A 13,193-nucleotide genomic window follows, 5' to 3' on the forward strand; every position below is an offset into this window, starting at 1 on the left:
GGGCTAATGACTATGAAACTGATGTGTAACCACTGAAGTTTAAAGATCAGTAGAATGAGAAGGTCATGGAAGATTTGACAAAGCTGGGACCAAGACAGGAACCCTATCTCAGTGGCCTTGGTGTGCCAAAGCTAAGGGCCTGTTATTTTCAGGAAAATAGAAGTCAGTGGGTCACATGTCAGTGTAATTTAGGACTAATTGACGGAATTTAGAGACTGAAATTACAGGTGAGGGAAAAGATGGAATAAAAGAGTTTCCAGTGCTTTGAACTTGCATGTCTGTGTGTAGTGTGCATGTAGCGTGATGCCTTTGCCAGCTAAACCAAATCTGGAAGGAATGAAATGGTGGATATCAGAGTTGAAATGAATATATTGGGTATTAGGCATGTTGTGGTACGTGCTTTGACAGACAGGGGGACTACAGGAGGTATGAAGAGAACCTAGGCATTGAGTCACCTGAAACACTTTGGAGATAGAGTAGTGTAGGTTGGAAAGGTAGGTAAATAGGAAGAATACAGAAGCAAAAATGAGATGCTTATAAGGTCAGAAGGCTATAGGAACAGACTTTGACAACTAAAATTTTGCTGCTCATTTCCATGCAAAATTATCTCATGGCCTGTTTTAAGCAAACCATGCAATACGTTGCCAATTCTCATATAAAGTGGATGCCAGATTTCATAAATTCTATTGATTTTTTTTTTTTTTTGAGAGAGAGAGCATGCGCTCGAGAGAGAGTGCAGGGGGTTTGGGTAGGGGCAGAGGGAGAAAGAAAATCTTAAGCAGGCTCCACACCCAGCTCGGAGCCTGACCTGGGGCTTGATCTCATGACCCTGAGATCATGACCTGAGCCGAAATCAAGAGTTGGACGCTTAACCAACTGAATCACCCAGTCACCTGCATTCTATTGAATTTTGTAAGCAAGGTAGTATTAATCTTTTGCAAAACATAATTTGAAAATGGTAGTTTGAGTTCCTTCCAATTTTTCACTTCTCTCAACATTCATGAACATCTGTTTGTGCAGACATATGTTTTTATTACTTTTTGAAAATCTAGGAGAATTGCTGGATTATATGGTAAATATATGTTTAGCTGTGTAAAGAACTGTCACAGTGTTGTCCATAATGGCTGTAACATTTTTCATTCTCAACATGTTATGGAAAATTCTGGGTGTTCTACATCTTCTCTAACCCCTGGTATTGTCAGTGTTTTTAATTTTAGCCACTCTAGTGGATATATGGTGATAATCTCACTGTGGCTTTATTATGCATTTCTCTGAAGACCAGTGTTGTTGAGAATATTTTCATATATTTTCAATGCTTATTGGCTACTCATATGCCTTTTCTGGTGAAATGTTAGTTCACCCATTTAAAACAATTTTTTTTTTAAATTGGATTTTGCCCAACAAAAAGGTCTATTTCTGTAATCTGTCTTCTGTTCTATTGATCTACTAGTCAGTTCTTTTTTTTTTTTTAAAGATTTATTTATTTTTTAAAGAGAGAGAAAGAGTGAGTGTGGGTGGGGAGGGAAAGAGAGAGAATCTAAAGCAGACTCCCTGCTGAGGGTGGAGCCCGAGGCAGGGCTCTATCTCACGACCCTGAAATCATGATCTGAGCTGAAATCAAGAGTTGGAACACTTAACCAGCCGAGCCACCCAGGCGCCCTCATCTACATGTCAGTTCTTATACCAATACCACATTGTCTTCAATTGTGTAGCTTTATAGTAGCTTTTGAAATCACGTAGTATAAATCCCCAGCTTTGTTCTTTATCAAAATTGTTTTAGCTCTTTTATATCTTCACTTTTTCATATAAATTTTAAAATCAGCTGGTCAGTGTCAAATGTTTGTTAGGGTTTGATTAGATTTGAACTGAATCTATAGATCAGTTTGGGAAGATTTATTCTCAGCAATATCGAGCCATCCACACCATGAACATGGTATAGTTTATAATTTATTTACATCTTCTATTATTTCCCTTCACATGGTTAAGTATCCTTTTGTAATTTTTAGTGTACAGGCCATATGCATCCTTCATTAAATTTATTCCTAAGTGTTTTATTTTTGATGATAAGTAGTAGGTTTTTACTACTTTGGTCTATAAGGGAAGATCTGAAACAGATTAATCAATATTGCCAGGATTGTCTACTTATTGGTAGAATTAGAACAAGTACTTATAAAACAAGGTAAAACAAAATAAATATGGTTTATGAGAGATGTCCACATTTTATTCAGATGAATTAAATTAGTTGACATTTTATTACTTGATATCTTTGTAAGAATTTACATATAGGTTTGAGTTTATGCTTTTCATTTCTTGTAAATGTGTTTTTTTAACTTCTAAGAATTTTACGAATATGATACTACTCAGGTGACCTGTGTTTTGGGGTCCTGTCTTACAAGGACATACCTACTATTTCAACTTCATTTATGGTATATGCCAGATTTGGGGGAGCTTGGTGGCTAGGTTTTGGTGCCATTCATGTAAGCCTTTAAAGAATATCAGCTGCATGGTTGAGACCTTGTTTGATTTTTGAGAACCGTTCAGTTTCTTCCTGGTGAAGGGCCAATCTGAATCATTCATACGAATTCATCTACCATTTTTCTCATTAACAAGTTACATAGATCTGTTTGGTTATTTCTTAGTGCAATTGTTTATTTTACCTGTTTAATGAATTTTACGAAAATTAGGTCATTTTTAAATAAGATGTTAGAGCTAAGCTTCTTTGTCTCTACATGATGAGCTTTGCAGGATGAAATGGTGACCATTTAACAGAAGCATTTTGGATAAGGCATGTGTCTATATGCTGAAGGGGAAAGCTGTTATGGACCATAACTTTTATACAAACTGATCAGCTGCCATCTGTGTGCAAAGCACTGTGATCAGCAGAGACCTGTTTGTGCCACTGTTTAGACTGATAGCAGCAGATCAATTTAGCTGAGCTGTTCTGTAGCAGTTCGGTCACGAGGACATAGACACTACCAAAGTGTAGTCATCATCACACCACTGTCCTTTGCTGGTTTAGATTGTGGCAAGAGAGAAAAACTGCTTGCTCTCCACCCCAGTACAGCTGAGGTAAGATCCACCTTTTTTCTCTTGAAGGGATAAGCAAGACCAAAAGCAGCCTCTTTCAACTTTTCCCACATTGTTTTGATTTAAATTTATGCTAGTTTTTCCCATGATAATCCCTCAAGTCAGGTACACAATTCAGCCTCCCTTTGGTGGAGAGCATGTGTGTAGTACAGCTTAGATAAATTCTAATAACAAAATTGCGCTGCTGAGCACATCTAAGCATTTGACCTTGAAGACTCCTAGGAGAGCAGACATTGCAGATTTCCCTACTTGCCCTTGACTTACAAGAGAGTAGATAATGAATTAATAGAAATTGATAAAGAGCGTCTGTCAGGCAGCCGCTGAGGTCATGAGGCTGGTATGCGGAAACAGTGCCCATACAACATGCGTAACGCATAACTGCAGCCAGGAGGGGTGGGTGGGTCATCGAAGCAGGAAATTCGCCTTCAGGAGGAATGTTGGCTTTCTGCACAAGCTACAGCCGCATGGACTCACGGAGAGAAAGCACACAGGGAAATGGGGAGTGCTCACTGCTGCAGAGAAAAGAGCTCCTGTAGAAGGTGGCAGTGCTATTGCTGTTACTGGTGCTTCAAAGATATGGTGAAGACAGTGCAGGTTAGATTTTTTTATTTTTAAATGAACTAAAATGTTAATAGTACTAATAGCAAATGTTTAGTACTTCTCCCGTCGTTGAGTAGACAACAGGCTGCTGAAGAATGGACAGAGAGGAGAAGACACAGCTTATGAGGCCTTTCTTGTTGCTCTATTTTAAGCAAAGGTTAAATGTTGAGATTTGCTGTGGAGAAGTCCGCCCCCGTTAATTTGTACAGGGTGATGATTGTTAGAACATTTCTAAATGAACCTCGAAAGAAATTTAGAGACTCTTAAGTGTGTATGTAGTTTTCCCAAATAGTTACTTCTGAAATATGAGCTTGTTAAAGGCCATGCTTTAGAAACAATTTGTAGTTTACACACACATGTAACTTATATGTATACTTGGTGTGTATATGTTTTTGTTTTAAATAGCTGTTACCTTTTTTTTTTTTTTCCTTTTGGTTAAACTAATGAGTGAGGACAAAATATTTAAGAAGATTAAATGCATTTTTATGGTAAATTTTTCAGTGCAGTTTAGTAACTACTTAGAAATAGGTATGAAAAATTGGTATCTTGGAGTATTACATTTTAAATCATTTTATAAATTGGGATTGCCCACCAGTATAATCTCAGTTTGATTGCTGTGTATTCCCTCGCTGGGTATAGCCTGACATGAATAAGTTTACATTCCAATACTGAGGAATTGCATTCCACTGAGTAGTTCTGACGTACAACAAGAATGTGGAGGCCCATACAAAGGGCAAGTTTAGGGACACTGTTAGAAGAGGCTTCTGTATTCAGCAACTGCCTTTCGTGGAAACTTACACTGGTGGAAAGTGCGCTTGATTCAACTTGGGTGGGGAAAATGTGGTCACAGCAAGTTAAGACAGGACGGCCTTACCAGAGTAAGATCCCTCAATAGCCTGTCTGGTGTATTATTACCAAAGGTACTTATGAAAACTAGGTAAGCCTTTATATTTTCTATAATTTTTTTTTAAGATTTTATTTATTCATTTGACAGAGATAGATACAGTGAGAGAGGGAACACAAGCAGGGAGAGTGGGAGAGGGAGAAGCAGGCTTCCCGCTGAGCAGGGAGCCCGATGCGGGGTTCGATCCCAGGACCCTGGGACCACGACCTGAGCCGAAGGCAGACGCTTAACGACTGAGCCACCCAGGCGCCCCAAGCCTTTATATTTTCAACCATTTGTGCTTTCTGGTTGTGAGTCTTGAACTTGAAAGAAAGTTTATAAAGCTATTAAAATTTTCTCTATTTTACATTATGTAGAAGACGAATTACTTATAGTAATTTTTTGTCTGCGTATTTTTAGTACTATAAAGTCATTGCATTTTGCACCTGTAAAGGTACTGAAGTTAGCTTATTTCAATTTTAGAACAATTTGTAATTCTTAATTTTAAATTTGTTCTGTACAGAAACTTAATGGGAATGAAAATCAGGATTGTTAAACTGTTTTGGGAGCAACCATTCATAAATTAGTTATACTTAGGGAACATGAGCATTTAGGAATAATCTGCTTGTTATGCTGTAAGTGGTCTTTTCCATAATCATTTGTGTGAGCTTAACTTTTATTTTCTTTTTAATAGCTCAGAGAACCAATAGATTGACCAAAAGTGAACCTGCATCACTTTTAGTTGTCATCTTTGGTTATTTAATGTAAGATTATAAGGACATTCTGAAATTACATTGAGGTTAACAGTTGAAAGCCAAACTGTACAGAGTATTCATACAGAACAGTTTTAGAAGAATTTAAAATAGGCGGGAGTAATTAAATTTTCACACTGCGTAGAACCGGAAGACTATCAGCATTCTTAAAACACACATAGCGTACTTCTTCCTATCTCCCTATCTCTTTCTTTCTGACTTCATGGCCTCTTGTGAAAGGCTGGTATCTAGTATAGGAAGGGCTAACAAGTTTTTAAATATTCAGGCCAAGTCTTACTGATAACTGTTACCCACATCTTTCTTGATTTTGAAAGTTATTATGCATTTGTATTCATATTTATGTATATACACAGAAGGACTGAAATTATCAGAAGATGGGAATTTTTAAAAATAATTTAATTCAAAGTTTAAAAATATGCTACGTGACTTTAAAAAATTAAGTTTAAACTTTAAAAATGTCATTGTTTATCGTGGTGTGTGGTATTACGAGTGCCATTTCGAAGAAGCAGATGTTCTACTAGTTGAAGTTCTGGCAGCAGCTGCCTGCAGAAGCTTGGTTTTTATAGATTGGACATTCAAATCTTTGACTATTCCAGGGTAACCCTCAAACTCTTGATGGTCTTTTGTAATTTTGCTGAATTTGAATTGCCTTCTGAATTACAAGAGCTGATTTGTCTTTTTCTCACTCAACTAGGCAGTGAGTGAGCCTAGCCAGCCTCTGAGAATCTACCTTTTAACAAAGCTCTGCTCTCCATTGGTTATCGGGTTTGTGCTTTATGGGTAAATGTGATACACTGTAGCAATATTCCTGAGGAGGTCTGGTAATTATTCCTCATAAATGTCAAGCTTACCAAAGACTAGATTTCAAGTTATGGAATGCGGAAGGGGGGGCTATAGTAGAAAGCAAGAGAGAGGGTAAGGTCCGTGTAGGAGGACAGAATCCTGTTATCATGGAATCTGATTGTCCTTTCAGGCATCTCATTTAACCTTCCCTCAGATAGGTTGGCCTAGTTTCTTCAATTGTGAAAGGAAAATTGAACTGGAGAGACAGTTCTTATGGGGAAAGTAGGAATGCATTGGTCACGTATTATAATCATTTGGGGGCCTTTTTCTAAATACAAATGTTTGAGGACCTTTGACTGTAGTAGCTTAGGTTATGGCATACTTTCAGCTTTAAAACTGAAGAAAAAAATGCCAAGAGGCCCTGTACGATATGACTTTCTAAGTTTTTTTCTCAACTCTGAAGTTCTACAAATCTATTTTGGTTTTGAGATGCAACTGTAGGAAACAAATATGACATTCTTTTTGTTAAACTCATGGCACTTACTATTCTGTCTGTATTTACAACTTCCTGTGTACTCATCTTTTTTAGAAGATACATACGTTCTTACCCACAACCTATGTAAGAAGAGGGACTGTATTTAGTGAGCTCTGTATTGATAATAGAGTTTATATATAGATTCTGTTGTATGTGTCCAGTGAATATGTGGACGAGGAACGGGAAGCCGAATTGTGGAGATGGGGCTAGCACGGCAGTACCCTCTAATTTATGGCCAGGGATAAAATAAAAATGGGATTAATGTTAGGTGAAAGAAAAATGTAGGTATAATTGACTTTTCAAAAATATTTCAGTAATATTTGTTTACCTTTTCCCCATTTCTTACTGGTTCAACTTTTACCCACAACTTCTCTCACTTCATTGCTAATTAACATAGAAAAGAGATTGGTTCGAGGCTTGTCAGTGGTATAATTCTGTCATCAAAGTGAACTCTTTCTTTGTCCCTAAGATTTGCTGTTATTTGGTCAAAGTGGTAGTGTTCCCCCTTTTTGTTATTCAGGCCCTGAATTTTTGCCAAGAAACTCAACCTCTTTATCCTTACATAAGATATGCCATTTTTTTTTTTGAAGTTTATTTGCTTATTTTTTTAGTAATCTCTACACCCAATGTGAGGTTTGAACTCACTACCCTGAGATCAAGAGTCCCATGCTCTTCCTACTGAGCCAGCCAGGTACCCCTGCCATTTTAACTATTTAAGCTGTATGATTCAGTGGCATTAATTACAATCACACTTGTGCAACCATGACTGCCACCTGTTTCCAAAGTTTATGTTCCATGGCTCCAAACAGAAACTCTGTAACCATTAAGCATTCCTATAACCCCCAATAATCTGTCGTCTACTTTCTGTTCTTATAAATTTGCCTGTTCTATATATTTCTTTTCTTTTCTTTTTTTTTTAAAGATTTTTTATTTATTTATTTGAGAGAGAGAGAATGAGAGAGAGCACGAGAGGGAAGAGGATCAGAGGGAGAAGCAGACCCCCCGCTGAGCAGGGAGCCCAATGTGGGACTCGATCCCAGGACTCCAGGATCATGACCTGAGCTGAAGGCAGTCACTTAACCAACTGAGCCACCCAGGCGCCCTCTATATATTTCTTATAAGTAGAATCTTATATTTGTCATTTTGTGACTGGCTTACTGCATTTAGCAGAATGCTTTCAAGGCTGATCCAGGCTGTAGCATGTATCAGAGCTTCAGTCCTTTCTGTGGCTCCCAATGTATGTATTTATCACATTTTGTTTAAACATTAATCTGTTGATGAACACTTGTGTTGTTTCCACCTTTTAGCTCTTGTGCATAATGCTGTAGTCAACTTTGATGTACAAATATCCCTTTGAGTCCTTGTTTTCAGTACTATTGAGTATTTAGCTAGGAGTGGGATTGCTGGGTCATATGGTTACTCTGTATAGCTTTTTGATGAAGCACCAACCTGTTTTCTGCAGTGACTGCACCACTTTATACTCCCACCGGCAAAATAACAAGGGTTCCAAGTTCTCTATCCTCTTTAACACTTGCTATATATATATTTTTAATTATAACCATCTTAGTATCTCACATCTAGTATCAGGTGTGAAATGGTATCTCGTTGTGGTTTTGATTTGCTTTTTTTTAATGACTCAGGATGTTGATCGGTTTTCCATGTGTTTATTGGCCATTTGTGTACCTTCTTTGGAGAAAGGTCTATTCAAGTACTTGGCTCATTTTTTAATTAGGTGGTTTGTCTTTTTGTTGTTGAATTGTAGGAATTCTTTATATATTCTGAATATTAAACACTTCTCAGATGTATGATTTGCAAATATTTCCTCCCGTTCTGTAGATTTTCTTTTCAGCTTCTTGATAATGTCCTTTGATGCACGGAGGTTTTTGATTTTGAAGAAGTCCAATTTATCTATTTTTTCTTTCGCCACTTGTGCTTTTAGTGTCATATCTAAGAATCTCATTGCCAAACCATAAAACAGACTGAACTGTAGAGAACAAACTGAGGGTTGCTGGGGAGGAGGGGGGTAGGAGGGAGATGGTGAATGGGTTAAACAGGCGATGGGGATTAGGAAGGCACTTGTTGTGAGGAGCACTGGATGTGGTATGTAAGTGATGAATCACTAAATCCTACACCTGAAACTAATATTACACTGTATGTTAACTAAGTGGAATTTAATAAAAACTTGGAAGAGAAAACCAAAAGAATCCATTACCAGATCCAATGTCATGAAGATTTATCCCAGTTTTTTCCCTAAGAGTTTTGTGGTTTGGGCTTTTTTATTTAGGTCAGTGATCATTTTCAGTTAATATTTGTATGTGGTGAGAGGTAAGGGTCCAACTTCTTTTTTTTTTTTTTTTTCTTCAATATGGCAATATGGTTGTCCCAGCACATTGTTCTTTCCCCATTGACTGAACTTGGCACCCTTGTCAAAATTTGGTTAGATTTGTGGGTTTATTTCTGGACTCTCGATTCTATTTCATTGATTTATACATCTGTCCTTACGCCTGTACCACACTGTTTTGATTACTATAGCTTTGAAGTAAGTTTTGAAATCAAAAGTGTGAGTCCTTCGACTTTGTTCAAGACTGTCTTGGCTAAGTAGGTCCCTTGGGATTTTATATGAATTTGAAGATTGGCTTTTCCATTTCTGCAAAAAAAGCTGTTGGGATTTTGATAGGGACTGCATTGAATCTGTAGAGTACTTTGTGTAGTCTCTTATAAGACTTAATAATAAAAAAATGCATTTGATAGGACTAATTGTCCATTTCTGAAGTGGCACCAAGGAATATTTGGAGCAGAGTTTAGTCACATAGCTTGGAAATAATCCTTACCTATCTCTGACTTCCCTTTCTTCCTTCCCTCTCTCCCTCTCTCCCTTTCTCTTTCTCTCTCTCTTTCTCTCTTTCTCTGACTTCTTAAAACCCTTAAGGATTGTAGGTATGTCTAAGTTGCCCGCATTCTTATTTAATTTGTATCATTCATAAATTTTCTTAAATCATGATTTTAAAATCTTAAATGCTACTAAGTTTCAGCTGCTATTAATAAGACTGAAGACGTGTTCTTTTAATTTGTGCCCCTGATCTTACAGAAAGCCCTTTGGAATTCCTTAATTTTTTTATTGGAAACTTTTCAGTTCTGTGTTTTCCCCCTTAGAAACTTGTCTAGGGCAGTGCTATTTCATAGATTCTGCATGGTTTTCTCTAAGAGTAGGTTTAGTCATTTTCATTTTTTATTACTTCCTGGTGTGTTTATCATTTTGAGGTGTGTTTTGTGTATTATTTATTCTTTATTATGTCAGCAGCCTACTGTGCTAAACTTTAAAGACTTCTAGTTTTCATTTATGTCTTTTAACTAAAATGTGAGAACCCCTTATTGTTTAATGTCATATTAAATGGTGTGTGCATTTGATCACTTTTCACATTGGATATTTCATTGTGTAGATTGGATCCTCTAATTGCACTCACATAAATCTTAGTGAAATGTGTTGTACTTTATTCTTCCTGGCTTTGTTTTGTGCTTTACTATCTAAACATCTATATGTCATTTGCAAACTTGAAGATTTCTCTCCATTTCTTTCTACTAAATCATCTAAAATATTTTAAAGAATTGATCTTAATATCACCTCGGGTAGATCTTACCTCTTATACATCTCTATCTGGTTTCCTTTTTTATCTCTATACCTATTTTCCAGAACCAAGTTTTTAAGACAGTTAATAAAACTTGGTCCAAGATTTTAAAAAGCTTAGTAAATAATGATTATTTACTTACTTTTGTTTACATATTTGTTTTTTCAGAGAATCACATAGGAAAAGCAAAAGTATTTTGCGGACTTAGTGAATTTCTAGCTAACATTTTTCATTACTCTCCCTGTTCATTCTTGCCTGATAGCTTCTGGTTTGTAAGCAAAGAGGAAGTCATCTTTGCTTTAGAGACAAGAGGCCTAGTCATTAGGCTTAGCATGTGCATTCATGACCCACTCTTTGTCTCTTTTGAGCCCACTCTTTACCTCTGGGTTCTTAGCTATGTTTGAAATAATAGATTTTTTGATAAATGAAATAATATATTCTCCTTTGCTAGACTGCGTTCTGTGTGCATTTGCCTTTTCTGCTCTGTGTATTCAAAGAGTCACCTGAGGGACAGTATTATTTCTCCTACGGTTCACATATTTGTGTTGTTCAGTAGAACTTGACTCTTGTGGCTGCAAAGAAAGTTTCATCAGATTCTAGTGGATCTCATTTCCCAAAAGACTCTTATGGAAGTATTTTTTAATAGCACAGTGTATAGGATGCAAACTTTTAATCTCCAAAGTAATAGTGTTAGTGCAAATAATATCTTCCTACCATAAAATTCTTCTGAGTCAATGGCTAATTTGTACAAGGATTTTCTCTTCATGGTTCTAGTGTGCATATAGCTGTGTCAGAATAAATCTGCTTCAGTGTTGACTAACATAATAAAATAAAATTCAATTAAAAAAAAACTACTTCAGTGTTAAGGTGGGAGCTATTACAGATAGAGCAAAGTTGCTGTATCTGAGTTCACTAGTGAAAAATTTTCAGGGGAAATGGGCTAGTAATATGCACAACCACTTGAATTAAGAAAAAGTCTTAAGTTGAATACCTTTTCCTTAAACTTATTTAGAATAAGTTGATTTGAAAATTTAGGAAGAGGCGCCTGGGTGGCTCAGTCAGTTAAGCATCTGCCTTCGGCTCAGGTCATGATCTCAGGGTCCTGGGATCGAGCCCCACATCGGGCTCCTTGCTCAGCAGGGAGTCTGCTTCTCCCTCTGCCTCTGCCCCTCCTCCTTGCTCATGCTCTCTCTCTCAAATAAAAATTTTTTTAAAAGAAAATTTAGAAAAATTAAATACACTTTTTAGGTGAAAGAAATGCTTAACCTAAGCAGGTTAAATTATAGAAGAAAATTTATATGCATTTTATAGTTTGCCATCCGTTAGAATATTCTAAGTCTTCACCTAACTGGGAATAATTTAAAACAGCCTAACATAAAACACATTCATACTGATTTTCTGTTACTTACATTATCAGTTTGAAAACATAATATTGGAATTTTCCAGAAAAATATATGTCTGAAATTTAAGAAATTGAATGGTTCCTTGTCATTAGGTGTAAATAATGATTAAAGAGTTTCTCTTTCTCCACTAGTTGTTTTTGTTTTTCATTTTCATTTATTTAGAGAATTGGCTCAAATTTACAATTTATATTTCATAAATCTTTTTTTTTTTTCCTTCCTAGTTTTGGCAAGCGTTCTGCAGGAAGCTTTAGGCGTGGCTGTGAATGCATTGTTTTAGAGCCTTCTGAAATGATTGTGGTAAGAATACTTCTGTGAAGACTTTTTTCCCTAAAAAAAATTATGAAGTAAAAGCCCTTTAACTAAGTAGTTATAATACTGTATTTATGTATTTTATAACTTTAGATATATTTATTTCATAATTTTTATTGGGAATCTGAGTTTATAATCATTATATTGTAATTATTTATAAGATTCAGTGAAATGAAAAAGAAGACTCAAAAGGGGCAAGTACATATGTGTTTTGTGCTTGAACTTTGTCAAGTCAATCTATGATAATGCCATTTAATTGAAATTTGGGAGGAATATTTGAAGTGCAGGACTTTAGCTCTCCAAATATTAATTGGAATGAGTGAAATACTTCAGATGAGTCAAGGTGATATGTATTCAGGCAACAGTTAACATAAGGAAATCAATTTCTGTTTTTTGTCTATGTCCTATATTAATATATTTTTTAAATCCTACAATTCGGTTAAAAAGAGAGATAAAGATTTCAACAGAGTGTCTAACCAGCATACTAGTCCCCCAATTTTCTGGCCTAATGTAGAAGATGGTGGAAGCTTTTTATTCACATTTAGTAAAGTATTTGGTAGAAAGCTGTAAGTCTATTTTCAGAGAGGATTTAGGGTTTTTCCCTATGATGTAGGAGAGGAATTCATCAGAATGAAAACTTCCTTGTCAAAGCTAGTGAAAACCTTTGGTAAAATTTCACAAAATTTACTCTTCAGTAAGAAAGTAACATGGTGGTGAGTAAAGATTTAGGATTGGAAGAATGTGGGTGGTTACATAGGATTTTCCAGCACCAGGTCTTGAAAAGCATTTTAGATATTTCCTAGAGATTTTGGCCTCCATCAGTGCTATTTTGTGTTTCTGTAAGGGACTTTTGATCTTCAAAATTCTTTGAGGATTTTATACTTGCCGATATTATACAAACTCCTAAGTTTGCCAGTGTGAGAATAGTCTTAGAATCTTAGTATGACTTGATTATGAGCAATCACATTTTCATTATATAAGTATTACGAGAATTGTCCTAACGTAACTTTTATTCTGGTTAGTCCATTCATCAGTTTCTAAAATGTTGAAAATGAGGATTTTTTTTTTTTAAATAACACTATAAGAAGAGAAACTGAATCTACAGATTGAAAGTAGGAAGAGAAACCCTTAGGTAATCTACCAAAGCCATTCTGCTAGCAGTCCTGTTTGAGTCATTCGGGATTTGGGGGTTTT

At 36.1% G+C, this 13,193-nt stretch overlaps 1 protein-coding gene across 12 annotated transcripts in view; it reads left to right on the forward strand.

The window, feature by feature from the left end:
- RAPGEF2 (Rap guanine nucleotide exchange factor 2) overlaps positions 1-13,193 on the forward strand; it is a 232,662-nt gene that overhangs the window by 106,728 nt on the left and 112,741 nt on the right. For 11 of the 12 annotated variants that reach the window (XM_032413084.1, XM_032413086.1, XM_032413092.1 and 8 more), the window contains one exon: positions 11,912-11,987. In XM_032413084.1, the coding sequence (XP_032268975.1) occupies positions 11,912-11,987 (76 nt within the window). Of the gene's footprint in view, positions 1-1,679; positions 3,682-11,911; positions 11,988-13,193 lie in introns of those variants that run through there. The other variant, XM_032413095.1, reaches the window with a different exon arrangement.

Source organism: Phoca vitulina, unplaced genomic scaffold (genome assembly GCF_004348235.1).
Source record: "Phoca vitulina isolate PV1807 unplaced genomic scaffold, GSC_HSeal_1.0 scaffold14, whole genome shotgun sequence".
Classification (NCBI taxonomy): domain Eukaryota; kingdom Metazoa; phylum Chordata; class Mammalia; order Carnivora; family Phocidae; genus Phoca; species Phoca vitulina.